Genomic DNA, 15,106 nt, shown 5'->3' on the forward strand with positions numbered 1-15,106 from the left:
CCCTCTGCACGTCCATTTTTGCGAAGAGGGCAGGGTTTCGGGAGGCCAAAAATGCTGTATTCAGTGTATAAGACGCACCCAGATTTTCACCCTCTTTTTTGGGGGGGAAAGGTGCATCTTATACTCCGAAAAATACGGCAATCCCCTCTGTCGCATGCGGTTCAGAAACATAGCAAAATGTGTCACCAAATCCTACCGAGAAAGTCGTTTCATGGATGTTTCTTGGCCAATTAAAGTGAGGCACGACTGCTTCTTCCATACCAACCTTACCATCTCCTTCCTGCAAGAATTATTTCCAAATGTCTGCATCAGAAAAGCACAAAATTCACCCTCTGGGCACAAATAAGACACTGAACTCAAGCAGAGTAATTGGGGGAACTCAGTCTTCACCCATTTATGCATTTAGTGAGTCATCTCTCTAACACGCCATGTCTTATTCTGCTCCGGCACCAAATGCCGACTTGTCACTGCAAGAAATAAATGGGAGGCTCATTTTCCTTTCTTCCTATCTATATTAGAGGCTCGGATGCTCTCCAGCACCTTCAAAGAAATGTTTAATCCATATTCGGCAGGATGCAGACATCTACAAAAAGAAGCGAAGTTATATTTCTATACAAAGCCTCACTTCTCTCTCGGAGTTCTGAGATTCAACAGTAGGTCCTAAAGCAACATTTGATCATGGAGACCATTCAGGATGAACGTCATTCATTCCATTGAAATTTCTGGTATCTGTAGAGGCAAATAACTCCACCAAGCCTGGCTGTAGATTTAGACATTGCACACATCTGGGTTTCTCAACCTCAGCATGGACTTCAATTCCTAGACACCTCACCTCCCCCGGGCCGCCAGTCAGGAAAGTGTCAAGGCAGGGATCAGGAGCCCAGGCAATATGTCTATGGAGATTCTCAGTCCTCCAGGTCGTGGTTGTCCCACAGGGGTGGACTTCAAAAGTTCTAGCAATGGGTTCACTACCCCGTTGTTGGGTGGGTATGGCCATGATGGGCATGGCCTAGCTGGCCTCCTGCACCACAGTGTTGAGGGGGAGGTGTTTGCCCTCCTCAGGCTCTGGAGGTTTTTTTGAGCCTCTGGCAGGGCAAAAACTACTTTCCCCGGGCTCCAGAGGCCCTCTGGAGGCCAGAAACAGGCCCATTTAAGAGTTCCGGAACTTCCGGTAGGCCCATTTTTTGCCCTCCCCAGGCTTCGTGGGTGTTTCTCGAGCCTCTGGGAGGATGAAAACTGCTTCTCCTGGGCTCCGGAGGCTGGAAACAGGCCCATTTCTGGATTTCCATAACTTCCGGTAGGCCCATTTTTTGCCCTCCCTAAACTCCTTAGGCTTTCTTTGAGCCTCCGGGAGGGTGAAAACTGCTTCCCCTGGGCTCCGGAGGCCCTCTGGAGGCCGGAAAAAGGCCCGTTTCTACACGTCGGGAACTTCCAGTGTACTTCACCCTCCCTGAGCCTCCATGCGGACCCTGTACTTACCTGGCATGATAAACGTGGAGACTCCTGAGAGGGGCAGGGTGGGAGGGGCAGGGAGGGAAGAGTCAGCCAGGGGTGGCATTTTGGGGGGGGGGGGTTGTCAAACCGGGCAGAATCCTAGCTAGAGGATCACCCAAACCCATGCGAGCCCCCAGCAGCCCACCTCTGTTGTCCCAAAGGTGCTTTTTCAAAAGGCAACTGAACTTCCTTGTTTTATCTTTGAAGATGTTTTGCTTCTCACCCAAGAAGCTTCTTCAGCTCTGACTGGATGGGGAGGGGAAGGATTTATATCCCTTGCAGACAGCTGGTCATTTAGCCCAAAAGTGTCAAACTCGTGTCGTCAGGGTGTCATCACGTGACGTATCATGACTTTTTTCCCCCTTTGCTAAACCGGGCGTAGACGTGGCCAGCATGTGACGCATCTGGCATGCTGGCTGCGAGTTGGACATCCCTGTTTTAGATTTTAGAGAATCACTGAGGCCACCTGGAGAGTTTGTCTGTGTCCTCAGGGTCACCTGAGTAGTACCTGCATCACCAACTGAAGTGCAGATGGTCCCCGTAGTCTGCCATTTTTCTGGAAATCCATTCCTACTCCCACACTATTCGAATCCAGTCAGAGCTGAAGAAGCTTCTTGGATGAGAAGCTAAACATCTTCAAAGAAAAACCAGAAAGTCCAGTTGCCTCTTGAAAAAAGCATCTTTGGGACAACTATGACCTGGATGACTGAGAATCTCTGCAGACTTTTAGCTATGCAATTTGGGATGAAGACCCTTAGAATGGTGTGGAAGTAGGAATGGATTTCCAGAGGAAAAAGTTGCAGACTACAGGGACCATTTGCACTATTCAGATGACCCTGAGGACACAGATAAACCTGCAAGTGCTTCAAAGACCCTCTAAAATCATGCAAATGACCAGCTGTCTGCAAGGAGTACTATAAATCCTTCCCTTTCCCACCATCTTGTCAGAGCTGAAGAAGTTTCTTGGATGAGAAGCAAAATGTCTTCAAAGAAAAACCAGAAAGTCCAGTTGCCTCTTGAAAAAGCACCTTTGGGACAGCCCAGGCAATAGGTTATTTTGCATCCAAATACAATGACCACTCCAATCAATACAGGTAGTCCTTGATTTACAACAATACTTGAGTCTAAAATGTCTGTTTCTTAAAGTTGCCAAGGTTTGGACACCTCTGCTTTCACTGATGGCGTCTGCCACATTCTCTCCCTGCCTGGACCATCATGCTAACAATAGTGTCACAGACAGGCAGCGCTAACTCCAGCAGGGCCTGGGATAACAAACATAATGCTTGAGCACATTAGGTGTGTTTTGCCTGGCTGTCTGGCAAGCCAGTTGTTGTGACTTTAGATTTATCATCAGGTTTTCTTTGCAAGATCTGATCAAAATCATGACAAAAACAAAACTCTGGATTGACGTGCAAGAATGGAGATGCCGTTGTGATGTCTCACCTTGATTTTTATTCTGATACATTTGGACTTTCCTATAAGTCAACCTGTAGCCAATGATGAAGGACTCGGTTCAAAAAAATTCCATTTTTGCCCTGAGATATTTTGGGGCATTAAAGGTAAAGGTTCCCCTCCCACACATGTGCTAGTGATTTCCGGCTCTAGGGGGCGGTGCTCATCTCCATTTCAAAGCCGAAGAGTCAGCGCTGTCCGAAGACATCTCCGTGGTCCTGTGGACAGCATGACTAAACGTTGAAGGCACATGGAACGCTGTTACCTTTCCACCAAATGTGTTTCCTATTTTTCTACTTGCAATTTTTTACATGCTTTCAAACTGCTAGGTTGGCAGAAGCTGGGACAAGTAACTTGTTCGCCATATACGCACAAGCAAGCTTAGTTAAATCTGGTCTTTTGTTTCACCAGCTTTCTCATCCTGTCTCTTTAAATGCTTGATGTCAACATGCCATATAAAAGGAGGCCCCATCAGGGTCAGACCGAGTTCTTCCCATCCGACTCTCTGCTGACATCATTAATCATTAGGAACTGTAGCAGCCAGGAACAAACTATCCAATCCCCCCCCTCCCGCCACTATGTTTGTGACTACATCTCCCACTACACTGAACAGGAAAGCCAAAGGGGAAGAGATTCTTGAAGTTTGAATTTATTGTTTTCGGCTACGTGAGGTTGTCTGCTCCTGCTACAGGAAAATAATAACTGCCAGAGAGGTTGGGATTTGAATGTGTTGTGGCCTGCCAATGGCCAGAAGAGCTGGCAGCAGAGTCGGACAGTGAGGAGGTTGGGGAGGAACATGGGCCAGTCCTGAGGGCTGAGGAAAGCTCAGACAAGGGCTCTGCGTTGAAGAGAGGGAGTTAGACAGCAGTGAGGCAGAGGAACAGCTGGAGCCTGTTCCCAGTGTGCGCATGCGCAGAGCTGCCAGAAGACAAGAAAGCAACGTTGACTTGGGAGTAAAGCCATACCTTGGAGGTGATTGGTCCCTCCCATAGGAAACAGAAGAGGAGCGAATGGGGAGTGGGCTTTTGCAGGAAACAATTTGTTCATTTGGTCATTTCAAGAGTGGAAAGGTCTGTTTGTGACTATAAGAGATTCTGTGTCAAGTTTTGCCTTGCTCTGCATTTGGAAACTAGTTATCTGGCAGCTCTCCAAATGAGATAAGGTTCGTGTTGATAAATATTCCTCGGAAAGCCTCTTTGCTAAACCTCACTGACTGTGAATGAAAGGAATTCACGGTCGTGTAAATAAAAGGGGTTTTGCCGGGACCAAGACACTGCTTCTTGCTTTTTAAGGAAGCCTGGGTCAGAACAGAACGTAGCAATAACCACTGGGGGCCAGCTGAGTAAGTTTTGTAAAATGAGAGGGGTTAAGATTTTTACGTGACTTTAAAATTAAAAAAGAAAGGCACCTTGGTCATAACATGCCTAATATACCAGTCACTGGAAGGAAGGAAGACTGGTTGATTGGTGTTAACATTCTGTGTGATGCCACGATGAGGAAAAGAAATTGGAGGAAAAATACAAAACTCAGTGGAAAAGGGAGAAGGGAACCTGCTGGCTGGACCACTATAAAAGATGACACTGAGATGAGACCATGGTGAATCTGAAGGAGGCACTGCGTGACAGAGAGGCATGGAAAGTGCTGATCTGTAGAGTGGCCGCACGGCTGACGATGGCAACGGGCACGTGCAGATCAAAGTTGAACAGTTATGGAAAAAGAAATCTGCTGTTGCACCAATCATGATTGGAGCTTTCAGAGCAATATTTAAATTTATCAGACCTAAACATCCTAATTTTACAACAATAACAACAACAACAATAAACACTGCTTAGATCTGCTTAATCCTCAGACACTACCTGGTTAGGGCTTTTATGTTTCCACCCATCTGGGTATTGAATTGTAGATTATCCATATAATAATAATAATAATATTAATGTTGAGGCCAAAGTGACATTCATTTTTGAGAAAACCTGTGGAACAACTTTCTGTAAAGGTTGCCCCTGGTTGTCATGGCACCAGCAGAAGAGTGTACCTGTCCTTTAGAGGTACTAGTAACTCTTAAGTTGCTTTCCCCACAAGTTTTCCCCTACTTGGTTCATGTCCATTGGCTGAAAATTCTCTGGTTATGGATTTCAGGGGCCATACACTGTATTGAAAAAAATCTATTCTATAATAGTGCACCTTGACCGTGGCAACTTTCAGGTGTGTGGGGCACACATTAGAAAGTTGCTGAAATTGAGAAACACCAGCTTGTAAAATAGGGATGAATTCAACCTGGAGCTGTGTATTTTCTTGGCAGACCACTCTGCTCTCTGAAGGCTACAAGCAACTCTAGATTAATAATCTGCCAACCTTCAACTAAGGGGTCACAACCTATAACTTGATTTTCCCTCTTTTTCATGAAGGTCATACTAACAGCATGTTGCAAAGAGAGTAGGAATTAATTGGAGAAAAGAGATCAGTTGGGGGAGGGGGGGCAAAGAATTCAGGTATTTCAAGCTGGATGGAATCCAGTCAATGACCATTCAGGATTTTTGCCCTATCAATTTCAATTATTGTATTCAACTTCAGTTCCCTAGGTCTCAGTCAAAGGTGGTATTCAGCAGGTTCTGACCAGTTCTGGAGAACCGGTAGCAGAAATTTTTAGTAGTTCAGAGAACTGATAAATACCTCTGACTGGCCCCGGCCCCATCTATTCTCTGCCTCCCGAGTCCCAGCTGATCGGGAAGAAATGGGGATTTTGCATTAACCTTCCCCTGGAGTAGGGAGGGAATGGAGATTTTACAGTATCCTTCCCCTGCCACGCCCACCAAGCCAAGCCACGCCCACAGAACCAGTAGTAAAAAAAAATTGAATCCCACAACTGGTCTCAGCCATATCTCCATTGCCTCTCCAGTGAAATTTCAACCTCGCCATGTTTTTCCCCCCTCTATCACCCCACCTGAGGTTACGTTTTGCAGCTGTTCTTCCTTATTTCATCCACTTAACAGCTTGTTTGGATTCTTTTAGGCCTGCTCTACAGAAAACAGGAGAAATGTTGAAGGGCTGTGTTTTGTGAATGGGTTGAAAAGAGAGGGATAGAAACATACCCATGGCAGAAGCGCTGGTAAAAAAATAAAGGGAAGATACAGAAGAAGACTGTTTGAAAAGCCAGAAAAAAAGGGAAAGAAAGAAACGTAAGTAACAGTTACCAGAAACAAATCTTGTAGAGTATAAGTATAAATCAAAAGAAGGAAACGCAATGACAGCGGTATTACAGTTGTGTCTTTAGTTCAGGACTGATGAGTCAACCTGAAAAATGCAAATGTTGTATCCTGTTCCAGTTTAGTTTCTGATCAAATAAGTTTTGAATTTTTTGTATTGTTTAAAAAAAAATAATAATAATCTGTTTTACCAGAAAAGGAGACGCAGAGAAGAAAACAGTGGGAATCTTAAGACTGTTACAAGATGCATAAAGTTTGGGACTGCAACTGTCACAAACTATGCCTGCTCTGGATCGTAACGATGCTTTTGGTCCCAAATATCTGGAAGGCATCAGACTGCATGAGAGACCGCCTGCTGCCAATTACCTCCTCTAGACCGATTAGATCCCACAGATTAGGCCTCCTCCGAATTCCATCCGCCAGCCAGTGTCGACTGGCGACTACTCGGAGGAGAGCCTTCTCTGTGGCCGCTCCGACCCTCTGGAACGAACTCCCCATGGAGATTCGAACCCTCACCACCCTCCAGACCTTCCGCAAAGCCCTTAAAACCTGGCTATTCCGACAGGCCTGGGGCTAAAAAGCTTCTACCCCCTTCTCGAATGGTATGACTGTTGTGTGTTTTAAATTATGTATTGCTGCGCGTTGTTTTAATTTTTTGTCTGTATCCCCCTCCCTTAGTTGAGTTGTGAGTCTGAGTCCCCTTCGGGGGAAAAGGGCAGCATATAAATAAAATAAACATTCAAATATTCAAACATATTACTGTTCTACTGTACCACCTTCAAATCTCTAGAAAGCTATTGCGCGCATACAAAACAACCCAAAGATTAAAGAATAAACTAAGAAGGCATGTGAAGGGATAGAAAACTAGAAAAGGGAATCATTTTATAACTAGACTTAATCAATGAAATAGAGCCTCTTTGGGGTAGGGGTTAAAAGCACTAAATTAGAGGCTAGGGGACCACAAATTATCCTGTAGTCCTGCTACCGTACAGCCTGAAAGCAGCTGGGTCACTTTGGGTCAGTATCTCTCTCTCTCTCTCTCAATCCTCCTACCAAGGCAACAAACAGCTGAAAAACGTTGCCAAGAGAACTGCTAAGACTGGTCCATGTAGTCACTAAGAATCAAGACTGACTTGAAGGCGATGAGAAGTGATGGAAGAGCGGGAAATCAATAGATGGTGACCGATATTAAAACAGAGGCAGGGAAACAAACCTATCTGTAAAAGAATATGCACATTTAGCCCATCTTGGCATGTTGTGTTATATACCAGTCCTTACCACAATTTGATCCCAAATTTCCATGCTGAGCAAGACAGTTGTTAAGTGAATCACTGCAGTTGTTATGTTAGTAACACGGTTGTTAAGTGACTCTGGCTTAGGTTGTCAGGTGGTCGCAAAAAGGGATCATGTGACCCCGGGGGATTCTGCAACCCATCATAAATATGAACGAGTTGCCAAGCATCCAAATTTTGATCACATGACCATGGGAATGCTGCAACGCTCGTGAAAAATGATCAAGCCACTTTTCTGGGTAGTGCTGTAACTTTGAACGTTCACTAAATGAATGGTTGTAAGTCGAGGAATGCTGGCCAAAGCCTATTAATAAAGGCAAGCACAATATGGAAGAATGACAACAGGCCAGTGGTGGGATTCAGCCAGTTCGCACCACTTCGGGAGAACAGGTTGTTAACTTTCTAAGCAATTTGGTGAACTGGTTGTTGGAAGGAATCATTAGGGCAGAGAACCAGTTGTTAAATTATTTGAATCCCACTATTGCAGCAGGCTTCTACTATAGGCATACTTTCGAGATATTGTGGGTTTGGTTCCCGACCACAATAAAGCGAGTAACACCATAAAGCAAGTCTGACAACTTTTTTGGTTTCTTAGTGCATATAAAAGTTATATTTATGCTATACTGCCATCTATTAAGTTTGCCAATAGCATTAGGCTTTAAAAAAAAGTACATAACTTAATTTTTTTTTCAATCACTAAAAAAAAATACTAATCATCATCTAATCCTTCAGCAAGTCATAACCTTTTGCGGATGGAGAGTCTTGTAAAAAAAATTGTACTTCAGAAACACTTCACAACCACTTCACAATGTCAACATTGACAGGTGACAACAGTGTCCACAATATAGATTGCATGTGGAAACAATTAAAGTGCCTGTCAAAATACCCAAAAGGGTATATTTAGCCTGTATCATACACATTAATTACTAAAATCCCAACGTGCACACTTACCCTCAGTTGCACATTATATTCTGCAAATCCCCATAATTTCTACTTTTACTTAGTAGGCACAAGGAAAACAATCACATAGAAGCATTGGGAAAAAATAGACCAGGTTTTTGGGCAAGGAATGGCTTTCAAAGAAAAGGTGTCCTATCCCTTTTTAAGAGAATTCTATGGAGATTTATGTAGATCATATCACCATCTACTTCAGTGGGTCCCAACATGGGTCCCATGCCCCATGGGGGGGGATTTGATTTTTAATGGGGGGCAATTTGAACATTGTTTAAACCAAGTTAATGGCCTTTTAGGCTTCCTCCTGTAGGTAGAGTTCACTTTTTGAGTAAAGTAAGAATTATATGTCACAAGGGATGGGGGGAGGCATCAGGATTTTAGAGATGCTTAGATGGAGCATGGGCAAATAAAGGCTGGGAACTGATCTATTTGGAACTCTCCTCCCATCACCTTTTAGTTTCTTACCCAAAGAACAGCAGCAACAAAAATCAATTAAGCAAGCAAAGATGGATTTGCAACAGAATACATTTTGACAAGCAACCCCATCAGAAGCAGCCCTTCTCCAAAATTCATTCTGAACTTATTTAAAGATTAAGAAGACACTCACAGAAAAGAGCCAACAGAAAAGGTTCTGCAAAGCCCTGGAGGAGAATAATTGTAGCAACCGATTCGACCCGGCCAGGTTTTTAATGCCTTAGCCCGAGATTTCCATTGGTGGAAAAACCTCATTCACCAACACATATAAATGTGCGAGAAAGGAAACTCCTGAGGCATTAAATCCCCTTTAAAGCAGTGGTTCCCAAGTGGGGCTCATGTCCCACAGAGGGGCAATTTGATTTTTAATGGGGGGGGGGGCAATTTGGAACTTGTTTAAACCAAGTTAATGGCCTTTTAGGCGTCCTCTGCGTGAGAAGAGTTCGTTTTTTGAGTATAGTAAGAATTATATGTCTGGGGTGGGGCATCAGGATTTTAGAGATGCTTAGGTGGGGCATGGCCAAATAAAGGTTGGGGGCTACTGCTTTAAAGGCATCCATGCATTCATTCATTCAAATACACGCACACAGGTGTGCAGCCAGTTCTGGGTCTGTTCGGCGAACGGACGTGCTGCCTTCCCCCAAACCCCGCCGGCCAACCGCAGCAGGCGGCTCTGCAGAGGTGGCGGGCGCCGACCTAGCCAAGCGCCCCGCCGCTTCCCCGCGTCCGCTCGGAACTTCCCCGAAAGAGGCGCTGCGGGGTGAGCGAGAGGCGGCCGGAGAAGACAGACGCCCAGCAGCCCGTCCTGTTTGGGGCTCCGGGAGTGGAGGAAGGGGGTGGGATATCGAAGGGCCGGGCCGGTCCTACTCACCTCCTTGATCTTCAGTCGCCGGACGCGGGTGTCGGGCTCCTCGGTGCCGCCTCTGCTGCCGCCCAGCAGCGGATGGCGGAGGCGCTGCCGGAACGCCGCGTAGTCGAAGCGGAACGGGGCCCGCGTCTGCTGCAAGGGGGGAGCCGAGGCGCCCTGCTCGGCGGGCGGGAGGCGCGGCGGGCGGGTCCGTCGGGAGGCCGGTTCGGAGTGCGCGACGGCGGGCGGGAGGTCGGGCGGGTCGCGGAGGTGGCGCGAGGGCAGCGGCGGCGGGGCGGCCGGGCTGGCGTTGGCGGGCAGGTGGCGGACCAGACCGGGTCCCGGCGGAGGGCTGCGGGGGGCTTCCACCTCGGCTCCGGCGTGGCGGGGCAGGAAGAGGCGCTTGACGCGGGAGGAGTCCGGCAGCAAGAAGAGGGCGCCGAAGCAGAGCGTGAGCAGGCCCGAGAGGAAGAGCAAGAAAAGGAACTTCTGCGGCAGCCGCAGCGCCGACGGCGGCCAGCCCGGCCACTTCCGCGGTAGCAGCATGGGAGCTCCGCGAGGGCCGGCTAAGGGGGCTCCCTCCGGCCGCCACGCAGCACCACGCGCCCCGGCCGAGAGTCCGACCCTGCCCAAAGAGCCTCTCCGGAGCCGCTTGGATTCGCCCGGCTCGGCAACTCGACTTCAACAGCGGCTAGGGACCTTGACGCGCGTCGTCCTCCGCTCGTGTGAAGCGGGCTGCGCCAAAGCCCGGTTCCAGCCCAGAGCGCCGACGGACTGGGAAGAAAGTTCTCACCGCCCCGGAGAAGCGGCTCCGTCGACTGGAGGAGAAGTTGCAGAGTTGCCGGACGAGATGCTCCGAGGGACAGGGCGGGGAGGGGCCAGTCCTCCTCCTCCTCCTCCTCCTCTTCCCCTCCCTCCGCTTTGCAGGCACTTGGCTCCTCTTCGGGGGCACCGGACTTCCCCTCCCTGCCCGGAGTCTACAGCCCAGGCATCGCCGTCCTGCGGAGGGGAGGGAGGGGGGCAACCCCGGCCGGTCGACGGGTCAGGGGGTCGCGGGGGTCTCCCTCCGGCTTTTCCTGCCTCGCCGCCTCGGCCCGTCCCCGCCGCTGCTAACGGGCAGCGGAGGAGCCGCTCTCCGGCCGCTTCGGGCTCAGAGCCGGATGGTCGGCGGGTTCATGATGCAGCATTTCTGGAGGACGGAAGAGCCGGAGCTGCTCGCTCAGCGCCAGGGGTCGGGGCGCGCCGCCTGCCGCCCCACGCGCCGCCCGACGTCTCCCCAGCCGCTCTCTCGCCATCCACGTCGGGCCGCCCCCCTCCCCCTGCCGGGACTCAGCCCCAGCTCCGGCCAGCCCCCAGCGGCATCCTCGTGGTTTCCCCGCACGGTTCCTCCGGGGGATAGTCAGCCGGCTGTTTCGGGAGAAGCCGAGCATCCGCCTCCTCCCGCCGGCCAAGGGGAGGCTCCACCCAGGCGCGGGAGGAGGAGGAGGAGAGCCACGCAGGGCGACACGCGGGAGCGCTCAGCAGCAGCGGCGGCGGCTCCGATCCCGCCGGCCTCTCAGGAGGGGAGGCATCCCCGGCGTCGCCGCTTGGCCCGGGGCCAGAATCGCCGGCCAGCCCCGCAGGGACGCCAATCCGGGGCGGAATCGGCTTTTGAATCGTCCGCCGGTTGTTTTCTTCGGCTCCCCCGCTCAGGCGCTTTCCGACTTGGGTGACTCCTCCTCCTCCTCCCCGAAGAAGAAACGGCTCCCAACTTTTTCCCCTTCCCGGCTCATGGGGGAGGCAGGTGCCGGGGCCGCGGAGAGGGTTGGTTGGCGGGGGGTGGAGGGGAATCTCCCGCCTGGCGCTAGGCTCGGCCGCGGCGATGGGGAAGGAGGGGGGGCCTCAGGCGCCCCACGCTCGCTTGCTGAGCATCCATCGCCGGTCTCTTGCCCAGACGGCCCCCGAAGTCTCGGCAACCGCCCGCGGCGGCTGGGATTGTCTCCTCCTCCGCTCTTGGGATGCCTGCGATGGGCAGCGACGGCGTGTCCTCGCCGCGAACGGCCAAGGGCTCCCCGGTGCCCCTGAAGGCGCCGGGAGGAGCGGTTCTTTCCACCCCACCGGATTGCGGAGGAAGGCAGTGGGCCCGAGGGAAGCTGCCCCCGCTGGCCGGCCGGCCGGGCAAAGGCAAAGCGAAGCAGCCGCAGCAGTCCGTCTCTTGCCCTTAACGCGCCGGCACCGGGGCGCCGCTCTGAGGCGGCATCGCTTCCAGCAATACTCGCCGACCGCACCGACTGCAGCTGGGTTCGACTGCGACAGCGGCTCTTTCCCCCCCCCCCCCCCCCCCGCCCGTCCGCCGCCAACCCCGCCTCCCAGCCCTGGCCCCGCCTTCCCCCATCAAGCCCCGCCCCCAGTAGCCCGGCCTCTTCGCGCTTCTGGCTCTCTTCAATGGGCCCGTTGCCGCCGGACTCCTCCCTGGGGGTGGAGCTTCGCGGCTACGGGGGGGGGTTGCTCTAGCGCCGGCCCCTCCTCCGCCCGTTTTTGTTTACCAGAGAGGCCGGCGAGACCGCGCTGGGCTCCCGAAGCCGCCGTTCTGATTGGCTGGACGTGCTGCGGCTCGTTGAAGAGGGAGAAAGCGGGGAGGGTGGGGGGTCGCGGTGAAAGATGCTGGAGCGCTGCGGGAGGGAGGCGCGTGCTTGTTTTAACGCGTGGATGGATATTCTCTCCCCCCCCCCTTAAGCCACGTGACTGTTAAAAAACAGCATCGCTGCTCTTGAACAGCCCGCGCATTGCTTGTGTTATATAAGCCTCTCTTGCCTCTGTCCTCCGTAATTCTGGGAACTACGACTCCCAGAATCCCCAGGGTGTGGGTCATCCTGCTTGAGAAGTGGGATGGGAGCGCATCTGGAAGGCGCGGAGGTTATAGCGCCATAAGGACGCCTTGGCTTTCTGCTTCCCGCGAGTTAATTCGGCTGCCCCACTGAAGCCCCCTTTTCAGAAAACCATGTCTGGGTTTACGAACCACCTATGCCTGGTCCTCAGAAAAGCCATGGTTTGGCCTACCCAATTTGGGGGGATTTGCAGAAGGGAAAACATGCAAAGGCATCCAGATGTGCCACTCCAGCGATACAGCACTGTTATATACCATTGGCAGTCGGTGTGTTGATTCGTGGGGGGGGGGGGCGCTGCATGGACTACTAGTCCCTGCAGTTTTCTTGGCAAGATTTTTGGAAGTGGTTTGCCATTGTCTCCTCCTTAGGGCTGAGAGGGAGTGACAGCCCAAAGTCACCCTTGCTGGCTTTGTACCTAAGGCATGCCTAAAACTCAATCTGATGCCTCGATGATGAGGATGATGTTTGTCCATCATGTTTGAAGAGGACCTTGGCATCTAATACGTTGTGGGCCATCCACGATGTGTCCACAGATGGCTGGTAAGGCCTATATGGGCACCAAATGTTCTGCCACATGTTGGGCAGAAATGTGTGGGCACTACTGTTGCAGCATTTGCAGCTCTGTCTTTGCAGAGTGCCTCGCTTCTCTTGTGCTATGGTTGTCCTTCTGTCCTCAGATGCCTGGCAGCTTTGGTGGATCAGCGTGTGCCACGTGGATTGATCTTGTGCCAGGGTTTCCCAGGGGGTGGTGTCAATTTCCAGGGACTTGAAGGAGGCTTTCAACGTGTCTTTGTATCGCTTCCTTTGTCCCCCGTGCGATCGCTTTCCTTGAGACAGCTGACCATAGAGGGGCTGTTTGGGGATGCGATGGTCTGGCATCCTTGCAACATGGCCTGCCCAGTGTCTCTGGGTTTTCATCAGCAGGGTGTAAACGGATGACAGGCCTGCTCTGGAAAGGACTTCTGTGTCTGGTGCCTTGTCCTGCCACCGGATCCTCTGTATTCTATGGCAGAAGGTCGTTGCAAGTGATTCGAATGCCTAGCATGCCTCCTGTATACAGCCCAATTCTCACTGGCATACATCAGGGTAGTTAGCACTGCATACATCAGCCTGAGGCCTTAGCCATTATATGAAAGTGGCGCTATGTTATATCTTTGGTACTTGCATATTTGAATCTGATCAAAAAGGAAAAAAGGAAAGAAATGAAACAACATTTGCTCACCTTTTTCTGTTAGAAGGCATATTTCTTCAAGGAGAATAAATCACCATCTAGAATCCAGAGAGAAAGCTTCTCCTAATGAACTGCAGCTGCCTTGAAGGTTGTAAATCATTAAAATCTCTGCCTTGCACTTGACTCCTGATGACTTAATGGACACAACCATCCAGTTTTCCTAGTAACAGTTCCAGACAAGGGCCTCATCCGGGATGTTTTTCAGACCCTAATAAACAATTAGAACCTGCAACTTTTTACTAAAATCTCTCCAACTAGTTTGACAATGATCATCCATTGTCATAAGACCTATGACCACAATTGGGATCAGAATTTCTGTTACTAAGCAAAGTGGTTAAGTGAGTTGCACCCAATTTTACAACATATTTTACCACGATTGTTACAGGAATCACCGATTCAGTGGTTCTGTGCGTGTGGCTTGGTGGGCATGGCAGGGAAAAGATACTGCAAAATCTCCATTCCCTCCCCACCCTACTAAACATTTTCCTGTGCAGGGCAACAAAAGAAGACCCATCTGATCAGCTGGGACTTGGGAGGCAGCGAATAGATCAGGGGCGGGGTTAGCCAAAGTTGGTATTTGCTGGTTCTTCGAATTATTCAAAATTTCCGCTATTGGTTCGTAAGAACCAGTCAGAAGCGGCTGAATACCTTCTCTGGCCATTGTTAAGGGAAACAAGAACCTTACTTGCCAGAAGTCAACTGGGAAAGTTGCACATGGTAATCATGTGTTCCCGGGACAGAACACATAAATACATGCCGGTTGCCAAGTACCCAGATTTTCATCACATCAACTTTAGGGATGCTGCAACAGTCATACGAGGACCAATTGCAGGGGTGAAATTCAGCAGGTTCTGGAGAACCGATAGCGGAAATTTTGAGTAGTTCGGAGAACCGGCAAATACGACCTCTGGCTGGCCCCAGAGTGGGGAGGGAATGGGGATTTTGCAGTATCCTTCCCTTGCCATGCCCACCAAGCCACGCCCACAGAACACATAGTAAAAAAAATTGAATTTCACCACTGACCAATTGTAGGTTATTTTTTCCAGTGCTGTTCTAACTTTGAAATGTTGCTAAACAGGTGATTGTAAGTCAAAGACTATGTGTATCCTTGGGTAACCAAAAAGAAAAACCCACCAAGCAGGCAGCCACTATGATTGAAAGCATTCATTAATTTTAACTAGGCTTATATAGCACTCCAATCATTGATCAAAGCTTAGCAACTTACAGTCCTACTAGATACCCGGACGATTAACACAACTAAGAATTAGATCTAGATAAAGACCATACATGGA

General features: G+C 50.2%; 1 protein-coding gene across 2 annotated transcripts in view; it reads right to left on the bottom strand.

Moving 5' to 3' along the window:
• LOC116515333 (mannosyl-oligosaccharide 1,2-alpha-mannosidase IA-like) overlaps positions 1-12,012 on the bottom strand; it is a 205,582-nt gene extending 193,570 nt beyond the window's left edge. For both annotated transcript variants that reach the window (XM_032227308.1, XM_032227307.1), the window contains exon 1: positions 9,741-12,012. In XM_032227308.1, the coding sequence (XP_032083199.1) occupies positions 9,741-10,262 (522 nt within the window). In that variant the 5' untranslated portion in view covers positions 10,263-12,012. The remainder of the gene's footprint in view (positions 1-9,740) is intronic.
• Positions 12,013-15,106: the final 3,094 nt, after the last annotated feature.

Source organism: Thamnophis elegans, chromosome 12, assembly GCF_009769535.1.
Source record: "Thamnophis elegans isolate rThaEle1 chromosome 12, rThaEle1.pri, whole genome shotgun sequence".
NCBI lineage: Eukaryota > Metazoa > Chordata > Lepidosauria > Squamata > Colubridae > Thamnophis > Thamnophis elegans.